The 17,583-nt window shown below is 39.4% G+C and overlaps 1 protein-coding gene across 3 annotated transcripts in view; it reads right to left on the bottom strand.

The window, feature by feature from the left end:
- Positions 1–17,583, bottom strand: part of SCAI (suppressor of cancer cell invasion) — a 70,886-nt gene that overhangs the window by 32,504 nt on the left and 20,799 nt on the right. For all 3 annotated transcript variants that reach the window (XM_023760168.1, XM_006096259.3, XM_023760167.1), the window contains one exon: positions 6,103–6,234. In XM_023760168.1, the coding sequence (XP_023615936.1) occupies positions 6,103–6,209 (107 nt within the window). In that variant the 5' untranslated portion in view covers positions 6,210–6,234. The remainder of the gene's footprint in view (positions 1–6,102; positions 6,235–17,583) is intronic.

Genomic DNA, 17,583 nt, shown 5'->3' with positions numbered 1-17,583 from the left:
GTTTTCCCAAATTTCCGGCACACACAAGGAGAATAAGCTAGTAATTGCATTTCTTAATGCATTCCATTATCCTTATGATAAGTAAAAACTCATTTCAGATTACAGAAATCAGTTAACGATAGATACTAGTTTCCACATTTATTGCAAGTTTTCCTCTTTTTCCTGTCTCCAGGGATCTCTAGTAAGAAGCTGCATTAGGAAGAGCTAATCAGATATTTAAAAATGGAAGTTGCTGCTAGAATCTTTAAGACTCTTATCAACTAGCTGCTGCCAGGAAGACTGTACTATTATATAAAAGCATTAGGCAACCACATCACCTTCATGAGACCTGACAACCCCTGGGTGCTTTAAAGATATCGTGTCAAGTCTTTAGGCAAATTTTCAAGTTAAGCATTTGCCTGCAAGTTCCTTTAAGTTTCTAAAACTGACAAATTTAATAAACCTCAGTTATATCTTATTAAGAGAGAAAACAGAATCAGAACTCAGTGTTTTTTTCAGACTACAGAACTTCAGATAGTTAATGACTGAGTTTTATGGGAAGGGAATTTTGTATGAGAGCTAAAAGTACATAAAAAATGATCTAAAAGCTAGAACAAGGTTCCTGACAGTAAGTCATAATATACAAATATTTTATGATTTATTGGCTAAATTCTATACTATTTTCCTCAATAGAATTTAGAACATCTACCACTCCAGTCTGAAGACTTGCTATAAAGGTAGCAATTTCTTTTTTGAAATAGGGTTTAATTTTTTTTTAACTTCCTAAAAGGATAAGTCCTATGATCACCCTTTTTCTAATGAGACATATCATGAAAGCTAATATAGAAAACCACTGTAATATGATTAGAGTCTAAATTAAGGTATTTTATGAAGAGTTTTAGACAAATTCCTCTACTATTCCGAGAATGACTCTGGTTTTAAACTCTGAATATATCATTTGGTCTTTATTACTGTCAGTAGAGATGGGAAATTAATGGTCCATAGAATTAAATGAAATGCAGCTCTGTGAATTATTCTGTACGCTAAATGACCTTGTATTTCACATCTTGCCAAGGCACCTGTGTCATAAATTGGCTGCTCTTATTCTTTTCCCAAGGCTTTAGAGGAAACTGAAAGTATGACAATAATCTCCTTTTTTAAAAATTCTCAACTCTCAACAAAAGTTGGGAAATTATGGCAGGAAGAAGTGTAGTACAGGTGATTAAACCTGGCTCTCAGAGATTTTTAAATGTAATGTTGAGATGTCAAAACTTAGGAACTTTCTCCCAAGTTTTTACAATTCATCCCTCTTTACTAAATTGAACCAGCCAAAGTCATTGATGCCTACCCAGTGCCTCAGAATATGCGTGTGCCTGGAGACGGGCTGTAAAGAGGTAAGTTAGCATGAGGCCTTGAGGGTGGGCCCTAATACAATAGACTCGTGTTCTTATAAGAAGGAGATTCGGACGCACAGAGGGACACCAGGGGTGCCCATGCAAAGAGGGACTGCCACATGAGAACACAGCAAGAAAATGGCCATCTACCAGCCAAGGAGAGAGGCCTCAGCAAGAACCAACCCTGCTGACACCTTGATCTTGAACTTCTGGCCTCCAGAACAGAGACAATACATTTCTGTTGTTTAAGCCACTCAGTTTGTGGTATTTTGTTATGACAGCCAAGTGATAAGATAACCCTCAAATCCCAAAGTACAGGTGGGTGGGGATAAATCAGCAATAGCCAAGACCTGCAGGCTATCGGCATCTGTGCAGGAAGAGACAGGAGAAACAAATGGGACATCTGATGGATGTCCTGGGAAGAAGAGAACCCCAAAGTAGCTGATCTGAATCCACTGCACAGCACACTGGACCATTCTGAGAACAGAAGCTGAAAGTGGGAGCGACTTCGCCTGAGCCAATAGCCACATGTGGCTACAGAGCGCTTGAAATGTGGCTAATCTGAACTGAAATGTATGTAAGTATAAAACACTCGGTGTACTTCAAAGACTTAGTATGAAAAAAAAGAATGTAAAAGATCTCAATTTTCCTATATTGATTACATATTGAAATAAAATATTTTTGACATAATGGATCAAATAAAATATATTAAAATTAATTTTACTTTTTTCTTTTTACATTTAAAAAATCTGGCTGCTAGAAAAATTTAAGTCCCATTTGTGGCTCACATTAAAATTTTATTAGTCAATGCTTCCTCTCTAGATCACTCTGGTGACAGTCTGCCTCAAAGTCAAGGGCAATTCTTTTGAGTGGGAAGCCATATAAAATGAAAGCACACAGTACAAACTTGTACAGTAGTTTAGGGTATTATTTCTGAATAACATATACCTTACTATTACCAGCCTGTGAAACTTGCCTCTGGGAAAGTATTAATGTTTTGAAGGAGAAGGTAGAGGGAGGGGAAGAAAAAGAGGAAAGAGAGAGGAAGGAGAGGGAGACAATGGAGCAAACTGGTAATTTCTGTTATCTTTCCTATTCAGGAGCCAGGGCTTCCGAAAAATAAGCTTTTAAAGGAAACATTGTAGATGATTTCTTCTTTAACGTAAAATATTGGGAGCATATTTAATACAAATAATTTCTGCCATGATTTTTATTTAAGACCATTTAAGACCATTACACTTCACGTTGGTGTACGTCACTCATGGGCTCCAACGCTTATTTTGGCTTTGTGTATTTGCTCCTTTGGAATCAAATAATTAGTGACTTGGAGGCCTCTGCTGTTTCAAAGCACCAAAGTCAGGGGTATCAGTGGTAGACACAGCTGTGTATCTCAAATATGTCTCAAGATGCTGCCTTATATAATCCCACCAAGTATTCCATGCTGCTCCGTCACCATGGCAACCAGAACCCTGCAAGCACTTGGGCTTTGATCATTTTCCTGACAGTATTCAAAGCTATTTCTAACACTTCATTACTACTGTAACTACATGCAACAGCTATTTTAAGCACAACACCATTCATTCTACCCATTTCTCACTCTCTGGACTATGATTCCTTACACAGTAAGTGGAAAGAAGTTTATTTATCATGCACATATTATCAGAAGGTATTTTCAGGAAGAAAAAAAAGCTCCATTAAGACAGTCACAGCTGGGAAATTGAAAAGTCTCTGACAACTTGGATGAATGGCTTAATGTAAGGTAAAAATACGTTTCTTTGAGAGTAAAAAGAGAATTTATTATACCCATAAGACATTATATAGAAACTCTCAGGCCTTTCGTGCACTGAAATACACTTTCTCATTCTGTACATAAAGAGTTAAAAAGTCTAGGAGAGAGGGAACATGAGGGGTTGCCACGGTGCTGTATGTTCTATTTCTTTATCCAATTACCAGCCACATGGATGTATTCAGTCTGAAAAAAAATACCCTTAGGTATACTTTCCTACAAGTACATTACAATGCAATAACAAGTTTCATCACCAGTTTGTGAACTCAAGAAAGAAAGAGAAAACAAATAGGAAAGCAAGCCAAAAGATAAGCTCAAACAATGCAAGGAATGCCGGGAAAGAGGGCCAATGTTAAAAGCTGACGCTATCCCAGCTGGATTCCCACTTCACCCCATTTCCCCAAGTGCAAACGCTGGTCCAGAACCACTGCCAATGTATTTCTTGTTCTCTATAAGCACTGTGATCCTGATTCCTATTCAGACCAACACAAATGTAAAAAAACAAAACAAAAAAACCCACACCCTTCTTTTAATTATTCCCAAAGAAATCTTCTCTATTTCAAAAGAAATGCCCAAAACCTAGTCAATATTTGAAAGTAGAACGGTGTTTAATTTATATGCTCAAAGAGCTGTGGACCAGAATTGGAGAGCAGTGTGGAGCATGCCACCCGCGCCTCCAACCCCCATCATGGGGAACTCGGTCACAGACCTGTGGAACTCATAAACAGAGGCCTTTCCCATTGCTTTCCAATCAAGGACTAATACTGAACAAAACACTTATAAACGTTTCTATAAACAAGCACAGAAAATACACAACTCAAGTGCACCAGACACTGAGAAAATCAGCACCCCCCAGAAGGAAGAGACCAAATGGGCATTAAGAGCAAACAGGACTCACCACATTTACTAGTATTTAATACAGAATTTTTGATTAAAAAAAAATATATTGTTTTTACGTTTAACTACATATCATAGGCAACTTTTCATTTATATCTTCACCAAAATCTTTTTCAATAGTTTGATATATACCATGAGTATATATAAAATGAATTTTCTTTAGAAGTGAAAATAAAAAGAAAGCCAAAGTACTAATCTCTCAGTAAATTACAGACCTGTACTGCTACTGGCCAAACAAAAACCCCAAAACAATCAGAGGATATATATACTTACTCACCACAGATAGGTATTTTTGTAGAAATAATTAAGCTTGTTTAAACTGAAGAGGGCCCTTCACATAATACCTAGTTTTTAAAAAAGCAGTACTGCAAAAAGCACTGATATAAAATGGCAAGATGAAACACGTCAGGCATGTGGTAGACACATTTGAGACATGAGAAGATGCTCAACATCACTAGTCATTAGGGAAATGCAAATCAAAACTCATGTGTGGACATAAAACTGAAATTCATAGACACAGGCAGACAACAGTATGGTGATTATCAGAGGGAAGGGCGGGCGGGGGGGTAATAAAGGGTAAGGGGACCAAATATATGGTGATGGAAGATGGTTTGACTCTGGGTAGTGGTCACACAGTGCAATATACAGATCATGTATCATAGAAATTGACACTTGAAACCTATATGACCCTATTAACCAATGTCACCCTAAAAATTTTAATAAAATTTAATAAAACCCACAAGATACCACTTCACACCCCCTTCGATGGTTATCATAACAATTGTTGGTGAAGATGTGAAGAAAATGGAACCCTCATTCACTGCTGGTGATGTAGTCTCTTTGAAAAACAGTCTAGAAGTTCTTCAAATGTTAAATATAGAGTACCATATAACCCAGCAATTTTTCCCCTAGGTATATATACTCATGAGAACTAAAAATATATGTCCACACAAAACTGTGTACACAAATGTTCACAGTAGTATTATTCATAGCAGCCAAAAAGGGAAAATAATTCAAACATTCATCAACAAATGACTGGATAAACAAAATATGGTAAATCTGTACAATGGAATATTAATCTGTAATTAAGAGGAATGACGTACTGATACATGTTACTACATAGATGAACCTCAAAAAACACTACTTTGTGAAAGAAGCCAATCACAAAAGACCACATATTTTATGATCCTACTTATATGAAATGTCTAAAATATGTAAATCCATAGAAACAGAAAATTGATTAGGGGGTTAGGAACTGGGGACAATGGAGAGTCACTGCTAATGGGTATGGGGTTTCTTTTGGGGTGATTACTGTTCTAAAATTAGATTATGGTGATAGTGGCACAACTCTAAGTATACTAAACCATATAATTGTAAACTCTGAATGGGTCAATTTTTATTGTATGAAATATAGCTCTATAAATTGGAGGGAGAAAAGAAAAAGCAGGGCTGAGAGATTTAAATAGAACAAAACAGTACAAAATTATTTACCCACTACACACAGGAACACATCAACAAAGACATGTGGACAAAAGTGCATATAGCTTCTGCTGCCAATCTGTTCAGGGCATGCACAGCTAAACTAAAAATAACACTGTCTAAAACACTCAGTCATTACTGTAGTCAACAGATATTTTATCCAAAGAAAAAGAAAGAATAAAAGAAACAAGCAAATAAACAAGTGTACAAAGACTGCAACAGGAGAGAGGCCCCATTCACCTGCATTATGCATTGGTAGGCTCCTTAGTCCTCCATACCCCAATGTGTAAGATCAGATGTAAATCGGGTATAATGTGGACTAATGTATATAAAAGCATGGAACAAGAGTGCTCCTTAACTCAAGTACAACACTAAGTTACCCTCTTTTCCTATTGTTTTTTCATCTGAGAATGAAGAAACAGTGTCAAAGAAAAAAAGCATGATCACTTCTAGTACAGGTATTGATGCAACATTCTATCCATAACTTTCAGAAAGGTACCATACTTCAGCCATGGGGGGAAATACACAGAACTAGAGAAGAATTTAAGGTATCAGCAGTCCACTAACCTTAACCCATTGAACAGTTGCTTAGATTTATCCAGAAGATAACAAAAATCAGTGACTGTTTTCCTCTCTCCCTGTGGGATGTCATCTTCAGCACCTCCAGAGGACATGATTTCTTTAAGAGCAAATTCAGTCCTGCAAGAAAACACATGTCCATTAACCAAGAAGGTGAAAATAAAAAGAGAAACAGACCTTAGCTATACCATCTGATAACACTTTTTTTCAAGATGGAGAATTCTTCTGATTACATGCAAGCCATCAGATAATTTAAATGTACGATGGTGTGGGAGACCAGATAATCTTGTATTATCGGTGGGACTGAAAATTGTTACATCCATATTGGAAAGAGAGTTTTAGAATATTCTTTCATCCAATAAATATTGTTTGAAGGACTATTACATTCCAGGCACTCCTTTACATGGTTCAGAATGAAAAAATGTTTATCTTTTTAACCTAGTTATCTATTTGTTCCATTCTACAAATCCATTCAGGAAAATAATCCTACAAATGGAAAACATAGGTATCATGTCTTCTTTATCCATTTGTCTATTGAGGGACACCTAGGTGGCTTCCATATTTTGTCTGTTGTAAATAATGCTGCAATGGACATAGGGGTGCATATATCTTTTTGAATTAGTCTTTTGATTTCTTTGGATAAATACCCAGAAGTGGGATTACTGGGTCACATAGTAGTGTTTTTAACTTATTCTTTTTTATTTTTAAATTACAGTTGACAGACAATATTATATTAGTTTCAAGTGTACAATTTTAATTTTTTGAGGAATCTCCATACTATTTTCCATAGTAGCCACACCAGCTTACAATCCCACAACAGGGTTGTCTGATCTCTCATCCCAATGCTTTAAATCTCATGGGTTCTGCCTCTCTTTTCCCTTAAATCGAGATAATAGTATTTAAGCCGCCCTCTCCAGTAATTAGAAATCACTCTTTGAAAAACATTACAAAACCCAAAAGATTCACTAAAGTCAATTTTTAAAAATGAACTTTGGCTATCAGATCAGATCTACTTGTCAAAGAATGATTCTAATTATTAGATATTTGACTTTGGGAGTGTTATTGAACTTTTCTAAGCTTTTGGATTTCCTCAATTCCAGAATGGGAATTATAATATTTACCCTTCATACAGGTATTAATAAGATTCAATTAGATCATATTCATAACATTATAGTCCAGAAAGGGCACATTGTTAATAAAAGGCAACAAATATTAAAACGGGTAATTCTGGGTGTTGGGATACAACAGTGAAGAAAACAGGCAATACACAGAGTGTATTTTCTAGTGGAGAGACAAAAATTTAAAAATATAATATCCAGGTGGTAAGATGTAGTATGTGGAAAATACAGCAGAAAGGGAGAGAGTGTGATTGGGGGTAATGTTTTAGTTAGGATAGGTGAGGTGATACTGAGAAGGTGACATATGAGCGGAGACCTGGGTGAAGTGAAGGAGTGAGCAAAGTAGAGAAGAAGGAAGTTCAGGTTCCAGGTGCAGGGAACACGTACAAGGTGCTGAGGCAGGTATATACAAAAGGTTTTATCTATAAATAAAACACTTAAAAAAACCCCACCAGCTCTTTCTAAATAAATTAATATGAATAAGGTTCATGATCCTGCTTTTCAAGTACCACAAAAAGGAGACAGAGTAGACAAACCCAGATGCGCATTTCCCACGTCCAGCATCCTGGTGCGGGCTCAACCTGCCCCTAGCAGGTATGCCTTTTTCTGACTGACAGTCCACCTAGAGCAGTGGTTCTCAACCTTCCTAATGCCGCAACCCTTCAATACAGTTCCTCATGTTGTGGTGACCTCCAACCATAAAATTATTTTTGTTGCTAATTCATAACTGTAATTTTGCTACTGTTATGAATTGTAATGTAAATATCTGATATGCAGGATGTATTTTCATTGTTACAAATTGAACATCATTAAAGCATAGTGATTAATCACAAAAACAATATGTAATCATATATGTGTTTTCCGATGGTCTTAGGCAACCCCTGTGAAAGGGTTGTTCGACCCCCAAAGGGATCTCGACCCATGGGCTGGGAACCGCTGACCTAGAGGGACTGTCTTTCTCTGATTTGCACATAGGTACCGTATAGGCCACCTGTGGCCCCTACAGGACTTCCCCTCCAATAGAATTTATTGGCTCTACAATCATCAAAATGGTGTTAATAAGCCTGTCAACTCAGAAATGGAAATGGACTAATTAAGTTGAACTAGGTTCTATAATGACATTCATTAAAAAGGACTTATGATGTGATATAATCCCAACTTTCATTGTCCTTATCTTGATATCGATAAAAAGAAATCAATCTAATAAGTTAAAATAAGGCCATGTGACATACACTGAATCTAGATTCTAAAACCCAGGTACAAGTCCCAATTGTGCTGTTTTCCCCCAAAGTCACACAGCTGATGGTTTAACTGAACTTAGCTTCCTCATTTGTAAAGTGAGGATAATGAATGCTGCCCTCTCTCACTAGTCCCGTGGTCGGCAAACTGTAGCTCGCGAGCCACATGAGGCTCTTTGGCCCCTTGAGTGTGGCTCTTCCACAAAATACCACAAAATACCACGTGCGGGCGTGCACGTACAATGCGATTGAAACTTCGTGGCCCATGCACAGAAGTCGGTATTTTGTGGAAGAGCCACACTCAAGGGGCCAAAGAGCCGCATGTGGCTCGCGAGCCGCAGTTTGCCAACCACTGCACTAGGCTATTGTGATCAATTGTGTTCCAATGTAACCATATCATCTTATTAAGATATCCAGTAAGAAAGTAAAAAAGCAAAATGCAATTATATTATAATAAACATAGACAATATTTTTATTAAGAAAAAAGACCCATAAGATTAACCAATGGACACAAGACATGGGGGGTGGGGGGGGGGGTAAGGGCCGGGGGAATGTCAAGGGGGGGGGGAAAAGGAGACATATGTAATACTCTTTTTAATACTTTAAGAAATAAAATTATTTAAAAAAAAGAAAAGAAAAAAGACCATAGACTTTAAACTAAAAAGCATTGAAAAAATCAAATAAATAACACCAGGCTTCCACATCCTATCCTATATAATAAAAGGGTAATATGCAAATAGACTGAACAGCAGAACAACCAATCAAAGCATAATATGCTAATGATATGCTAATGCTGCTCACTATGACATGCACTGACCACCAGGGGGCAGATGCTCCAACTGATAGGTTAGCGATGGGCCAGACACACCCTGGAGCCCTCCCACGATTCCTCCCCTGCCCGATCGTGCACTGGTGGGGTCCCTCAGCCTGGCCTGTGCCCTCTTGCAATCCGGGACCCCTCAGGGGATGTCGGAGAGCCAGTTTCAGCCCGATCCTGCAGGCCACTCCCCCTTGGGAGGGTGCCAGACGCAGGACTCATGGCTGGCGAGTGCTGCTGTGGCAGCACGAGCCTCTCCCGATCAGGGACTTATTGGGTACGAGCCCACAGCAGGCACAGTGGGGCTGGGATGAGCGGGAGCGGGAGGTAGGAGCTGCAGGCGGCGTTGGACTACGGGTTTCAGCCCGATCCCTGCAGGCTACCCAGAGGGACCCCACCTGTGCATGAATTTGTGGACCAGGCCTCTAGTTAAAAAATAAAATTCTCTGCTGCTGAGTAGTTCCAGCTGTTCCTGCTGCTTATCACTACCGAGAGGTCAGAATGTGCCGTGGTAAGGACGTACATATAAAGACAGACAGTACTGCTGATGGAGGATTTCTTACAAGAGGACCCGTGTCAAGTTGCCAGAGTCCTCCTCTCGTCTGGGTTGACAATTATTCTTCTGTCAGGACTCTACTCTTGGCAAACTCAAGGCCTGTCCTTAAAAACAAGGGGTAGTTATTGGGGTAGTTATTCTGTAGCCAAGTACTTGACTCACACAGCTCAGCTGTCTTATATCACAGTTCTTCCAGTACATCCATCATCTCCTTACTAAACTGTAAGCGACCTGAAAGCAGTAGCTGTCTGAAAAAACTTTCTGTAAAGCGCCTGTGAATACTGTCCCCAGATAATTCCAAAATACGAACTGATCAAAGGCAGTGAAAAAGTTTCTGTTCCTGACATATGACAGGCATTGTTCCAGGTGCTGGAGACACTGTGCGTGTGTGCGTGTGTCCATGAATTTATTTATACCAAAGATGGCCGAAAGTGACTGTGGCAGGGACTTGAGAATCTGCAAAAGCTGGGAATGTTCGTAACTGAAATCCAGGAAGGAAGGAATGCCAAGTAGCTGTCACTAAGAGAATGAAAAAGGCAAATGTTCAATCTTCTGAGAAAGAAGTCTGAATATCATCAGATTGGTGTTGTGGTATGTGAGGAACCGACAAGTTTTTTGCGAAGAAAAGGAAACCCCTCAAATTCCCAAAGCCTTAGCCAGATGCTGACCTAAAACTATGCGGATTAATTATCAGGAGACTCCAGTGGGTCAGCGTGTATTCTACAAAGACAGGTATGTTTGGGGCCCGCATAGAGACCACAGAGCAGAGTGCTTAAGCGCATCGACAAGAAACCGCCTGCACTCAACTCCTGGTTCCACCAGTCACTACTCAAACCTAACTGCAATCTCGGCCAAGTTATTTAACCTCTTTGTGCCCTGACTTCCCTATGTGTAAAACAGGATCTGCTACTTAGGATTTTCATGAAGATTAAGTGAGAATGTACAGAGAGTTCAGAAGAGAGCCTGGCACACATTAAATGTCATATAAGTAGGCCTACCATTTAATTTACCACCCACTGGGATAATTCTGTGAATGAAAAGGGACACTATTAGTAATTCTATCAGAACTGCAAAAACTGAGACTGTGTCAAGCAAACCAGGACATATTGTAAGTGAGAACAAATGAGAAACTGTGACCAGAGGAAGTAAAATTTCCTGTCTCATCTCTTTATTCAGAAGCTACCCATAGATGCAGGTACCAAACATTAATATCTGGATTACATTCTCCTGTGTGCACACTGTTAGAGCTAAATGAGCACACTTAGTGTTTTGCTATAAATGGTTTCGAGTAATAGACCAATCAATACTGACACAATCCCCTCAAGATTAATGACAGGCATCTAACACATACATGGTAACAGGCAGAAAGATGGTAAGACTTGCTCCTTGCCCTCAAGAAGCTAACCACCAGTTCGTTAAATGATTCCTGCAGGTGCTTTCCTGCGAATAGTCCCCAGAGGCCATTGCTATAGCAAACACACCCAAACAGGAAGATATCTTGGAGAAATACTGAAAAAGATGAGAAAGGCAGCTTAAAAAAATGAAGAGAGTAAAAAAGAGACATAAAGGTGTATTTCATTATTTTTATACAGCATTACCAAATAGTTCAAGACATTCTAGAAAGAAAAACCAAAATTAACACAAAAGAGTGTGGCAGGTCGCATTTGTTTTGGTCTATGCGGCACCCATTTCCCTTTTTTTTATGGAATTACTGCACGATCTCAATGGAAATCAAAACTCAATTTGGAACAAAATATACTGAGAGAGAGAGGGAGAGAGAAGGAAAGAGAATGAATCAGGGAAATTGTTAATTGTGTGTGATAATGGCTCAGAAAAAGGGTCCTCATGTCTTAAGGGCAGGCACTGAAATATTAACAGATGAAATGATGTGATGTCTAGGAGTGGGTGTGGGTAGAGAGCAGCTACGAACTTGTGACTGTTGAAGCCTGAGTGATGGAGATATGGAAGATAATTATTCTATTCTATTTCATTCTAAGTTTAAATTTTTTCATTTAAAAAATATTTTTTCCTACTTCATTTACAATATGATCCCAATGTCATAAAAGCATTTCTCTCTAGGCTTCTAGCTTTATGTATATTTACATGGAAAGATTTCTGGGATAATGAGTGGTAATAATGAGTGGTTATTTCTGGCTGCTGAGATTTGAGATAGCTTCATTACTTTCACATTCTAAATTGTTTGAATTCAAAATACTAATTGTGAAATAAAAATAAAACCTTAAAAACCAAAAAGCAAAAGAAAAAAAATACTAATTGTGACTTAGTTTCCCCAAAATAATAGAATGATATTTCTTAGACCAAAAGCCTAAAATCAAGTAAGATAAGTGTTAACATTGGTTAAATTTGATTAGTGGAAACACAAATGGTTATTTTCTATTTGTATTTTCTGTATTATTTTTAATTAAAAACTAATCAAGTACTTGTGAATATTCTCTAACATATGGTTTCTTATTATTTGTCATTGCCAACATTTTGGGCCAAATAATCCTTTGCTGTGGGTGCTATCTAGTGCACCGTAGAATGTTTAGCAGCATCCCCGGCCACTGCCCACTAGATACCAGTTAATAACACCACCATCCTACTGTCATGGCAACTGAACATGTCTCCAGATGTTACCAAATGTGCCCCAAGAGGTAAAATCTCCCCCACCTAAGAACCACTGCTCTAACATGATAAATCGTCGCTAAATTCTCAATTCTGCAAAACACATATTTCCCAATCCTTCGGTATATCTTGCATGTATAATAATTCTCAACATTATGTCAGTCCCTCTTATTCTTAATTCAATTACTAAATACTTTACTTGTAGTTCAGACTACCTCAAGTAGTTAAACCAATTTTGCTGCTGCAGATTGAATACTGAAATTACTTCTTTTATTCAGTTCCAAAGCCTGAAACTAAAAACCTTAGGCTACATATAGTACCATAATCTTCAAGAACAAGGGGGAAAGTATTAGAAGGTTATATAATGCAATCTTCTTTAAATGTACAACTTGACCTTTGGTCAAACTAAACAGTCCCAAAACATGCCCCAAAGCTGAGTAACTCACACAAACATAAATGCTCAAAGGATAGCCTCTTCTAGCCTATTATCTAGCCTCTTAGGAGATCCGCAGAGCAGCAACATCAGTACCAGCCAGAGTTTATTAGAAACACAGACTCCTCAGCCCCACCCCATACCTACTAAAACGGAACCTGCATTTTAACAAGCGCTCCACGTGATCCGTATGCGGTAAGTTGGAGAAGCAGTGATCTAGCTGTTCATATCCAAACTTGCTTGCAGCTGATGTTTAGGGAGCTATATTCTTGTAACCCAGAGAACAAGTTTCTTATACTTAGGGTGATAACATAAAAACTGTGTAATTACAAAATAGCCACAGGCAAGAGAAAACTTAATGGAATTCACCTATATCACCTCCAAAAAACTATCTATAATTATATGAAACCAAATGCCATATTTTAAAATTAAGCTGAGCCCAGCCAGTGTAGCTCAGTGTTGAGTGTCTACCTATGAACCAGGAGGTCCCAGTACAATTCCTGGTCAGGGTACATGCCCTGGTTGTGGGCTTGATCCCCAGTGAGAGGCGTGCAGGAGGCTGCCAATCAATGATTCTCTCATCACTGATGTTTCTATCTCTCTCTCCATCCCCCTTCCTCTCTGAAATCAATAAAAATACATTTTAAAAGTAATAATTAAATTAAATTAAGCTGTGAAATTCAAACAGTCATTTATAATAGACCCTTCCCATTAAAAGAAGAATTTAATTACCTCTCCCAGTACAGTGTAAAGCTAGTCTGAATAACATAAAGCTATGGTTCCTAAACCTGGCTAGCTATCCTGGAATTTTTTTAAACACAGACTAGTGGCCCGGTGCATGACATTCATGCACATTAAAAGGGAATTAATTAGAGGATATATTTTAATATTGCTATTGCCCTTTCTCTATAATAGGAGTGTCAGAGATGAAAGAAAATGAAATGTGTATGAAAATCTTCCTCTTGTCAGAGTCTGGGGCATGCCACGGGACCCAGAGTCAAGTCCCTGCCAACCTGCGTGCACCTCGAAATCGCACGAGACCCAGACCCGGCTGGCCACACTCCCATTGGGCAAAATCCAGACCCAGCCGGCCCCAACCCCGTCAAGCCCCGCCAGGCAGGGGGCACAGCCTCAGGTCTCCAGTCAAGCCCCGCTGGGTGGGGGGTGTGGCCTGAGGTCCCCTGTCAAGCCCCACCGGGCGGGGAGCACAGCCTCGGGTCCCCCGCCTTGGCCTGGCGCCATGCAGCCTCAGGTCCCTGCTGATTGCTCTTTATCGCTCGTTACGGGAACCCCACCTCTACTGTGGGCGCAGCCATCTTGTGATGGTGTGACAGAGTGAGGGTCAATTTGCATATTTCTGGAACCTACTTCTAGATATATGACTCAGGAGGGTTGGGAGTCTATATTTTTAAGAACTATTTTAGCCATTTCTAATAAATTCCATTTGAAAATCAGTCTTTTTTTTTAATTTTTTTATTGCTTAAAGTATTACAAAGGGTATTACATATGTGTCCTTTTTTTTTTTTCTCCCCGCCATTGACAATCCCCTGGCCTCCCCTACCCCCCAGTGTCTTATGTCCATTGGTTATGCTTATATGCATGCATACAAGTCCTTCGGTTGATCTCTTACCCCCCTCCCTCCTGCCCCACAACCCTCCCTGGCCTTCCCGCTGCAGTTTGACAATCTGTTTGAGGCAGCTCTGCCTCTGTATCTATTATTGTTCAAAAGTTTATAATGGTCTCTATTATCCATGAATGAGTGAGATCATGTGGTATTTTTCCTTCATTGACTGGCTTATTTCACTTAGCATAATGCTCTCCAGTTCCATCCATGCTGTTGCAAATGGTAAGAGTTCCTTCTTTTTTACAGCAGCATAGTATTCCATCATGTAGATGTACCACAGTTTTCTAATCCATTCATCTACTGATGGGCACTTAGGCTGTTTCCAGATCTTAGCTATGGTGAATTGTGCTGCTATGAACATATGGGTGCATATATCCTTTCTGATTGGTGTTTCTGGTTTCCTGGGATATATTCCTAGAAGCAGGATCACAGGGTCAAATGGAAGTTCCATTTTTAGTTTTCTGAGGAAACTCCATACTGTCTTCCATAGTGGCTGCACCAGTCTGCATTCCCACCAGCAGTGCACGAGTGTTCCTTTTTCTCCACATCCTCTCCAGCACTTGTCATTTGTTGATTTGTTGATGATAGCCATTCTGACAGGTGTGAGAACTTTTTAAAAATTAGTTTTCTTTCTCATTACTTTTTAAAATAATGGATATGCATTTGGCCTATTTCAAATAACTGATATGTAAAAAGACTAAACTAAGGAACTAATCAGTCCTGGAGGGGAGGGGGGAAATCTTAGATGAAAGTGAATTCATGTAGTCTCAGTGACCCACACCTAGGAAAGGGTTGGTGTAGTGCCCGGGAATAAAGAAATCATTTCTGAGTGTCTAGACTTGAACCCAATTCTAGAATGACTATAACTAGCAACCCCTTTGGCACTATACTGTACACCAAGCATGTCAAACCCACGGCCGGCGAGTTTGACATGCTTGCTGTACACAGGAGCTTAAAAATATATTTCTAATGAATAATATGAACACTGTAGAATCTTACCCTGCCCTGTGCAAGGTAAGATTGCATCAAGGCCTCTAGAAAGGTCTGTATTTCAAGGGGGAAAAAGGAGAAAAAGAAGGGAATAAGAGGGGGAGCAAGAGAAAGAGGAAGAGGAGAATAAAAAAAATATAATTTTCCCCAAGACATGAATTTTAGTAGCAACCTAATGAGCTATTCGTGAATCTGTCCATTTCTTTATATCTCCACTGTCACCATCTTAATTTCAGTCAGTATCATCTATTGTGGAGCCTTTTTAAAAAGATTTTTAAAATCTTAAAAAAAAATATGGCAGCATATGTCTGTCCATTCTTGCTGCTATAACAAAATACCACAGACTAGATGGCTTATAAACAACAGGTATTTCTTTCTCACAGCTCTGGAGGCTGGAGGCCTGAGATCAGGGTGCTGGCCTGGTTGGGTAAAGGCTCTCTTCTAGCTACACAGTTCTCGCTCTATCCTCACATACTAGAAAGGGGCTCAAGGATGCCTCAGGAGCTTTTTAAAAAAATGTTTTTTATTGATTTGAGAAAGGGAGAGGGAGAGAGAAGCATTGACAGAAGAGAGAAACATCAATTTGCTGCCTACTGTATGCACCCCAACCAGGGATCAAGCCCACATTCCCAGACACGCGCCCTGACTGGGATTCAAACCAGTGACCTTTCAGTGCACAGGACGACGCTCAACCAACTGAGCCACACCGGCCAGGACTCTGGAGCTGTTTTTAAGGCACTGATCCCATGAAGTTCCGCCCTCATGACTTGAGGACCTCCCAAGGGCCCCACCAATTACCTTTGGGGGTTAGAATTTCAACATATGAGTTTTGGGGGAACACAAATACTCAGATCACATCAGCATCGTTAAACCAAACATCCTTAACACCAAGGTGTGCCAGTGGTGTGACCCTGGCAGTAATTCCAGATCTCTGAATTCCCTTGGTTCCTGCCTGTTTTCTGAACCAGATCAGTGCTGTGAGGTACTTGACAACCTTCCAATAAATTCCTTTTCTGCTTAAATTGGCTGGAATTAGGGCCTAATGCTCAACCAAGAACCTTTCCTGAAACAATGCCATGCTTTTTTCCTTTCTTTTTTTTTAAATGACCTGTCACTCAGTAAGTATAGCCTTCCAAAACTGCGTATAATTAAAAAGCTGAAATTCTAAATGCCATTCACATCATCAACCTCTTGAAAACAGCTTGCAAAGTGAACAATGAGTTTTATTTATTACTTTGATTAAATCCAATCCTCTACCTACTCTGAGCTTGCATCTCAGCAGCTAACCATGGCTGAAGAAACACAATCATACTGACTGGGCTCATTTTCAATTCAGGACCTCAGAATGGGCGCTCCCACCACATTTCCTTCGATCCTTCACTCTTTACCTTCCTAGAGCACTGTTTCTCACCTTCTCCGCTCTCCATCGTCACCTTTAGCTGATGGCAACTGTTCTATGGTTCACTGAAAAAACACAGGCAATCGGTACCGATCTTCCACACACCCGACCACACTTACACCAACCACTTGCATCTTAACCATATACCTTCTTGTCTTTCCTTCCATTACCTTGATTGAACTGTAAGGTCGATGCCTCCACTTATGCATTAACTTTCATATCCCTTGCTATTATTCAAGCACATCAGTCCATCAACCGTTCTCTTTCTACAGCATCATCCATTGTCTCTTCTCTACTGCACAATGGTCATCAGTTTCAAAGAGGCTGTGTAATCTCCCAACTTAAAACCCCTCGCATTCCCCTCTAGCTTTCATGCTATTTCTCTATTTTCTATCTTCTTCACAGACTACCTCTTTAAAAGACATGTCGATATAGTGGTCTCCAATTTGTCTCCCATCTCTCTCCAACACACACCAATCATTCCACGGAAGCATTCTGTCAATACTAATGATCTCCGTGCTGATAAATCCAACGGGCAATTCTCAGTTCTCATCTAAGTTACTTTTTGGGGTGACAGAAGATTATTTGACTTTGGTTGGTGGGCACACAGTGCAATATACAGATACTAGAACATAGAAGCCCACACCTGAAACTTATATGATCCTATTA

The sequence above is a fragment of the Myotis lucifugus genome, unplaced genomic scaffold (genome assembly GCF_000147115.1).
Source record: "Myotis lucifugus unplaced genomic scaffold, Myoluc2.0 scaffold_173, whole genome shotgun sequence".
NCBI lineage: Eukaryota > Metazoa > Chordata > Mammalia > Chiroptera > Vespertilionidae > Myotis > Myotis lucifugus.
Note: the sequence above shows the minus strand (reverse complement) of the source record. Positions and strands in the feature narration are given on the sequence as shown.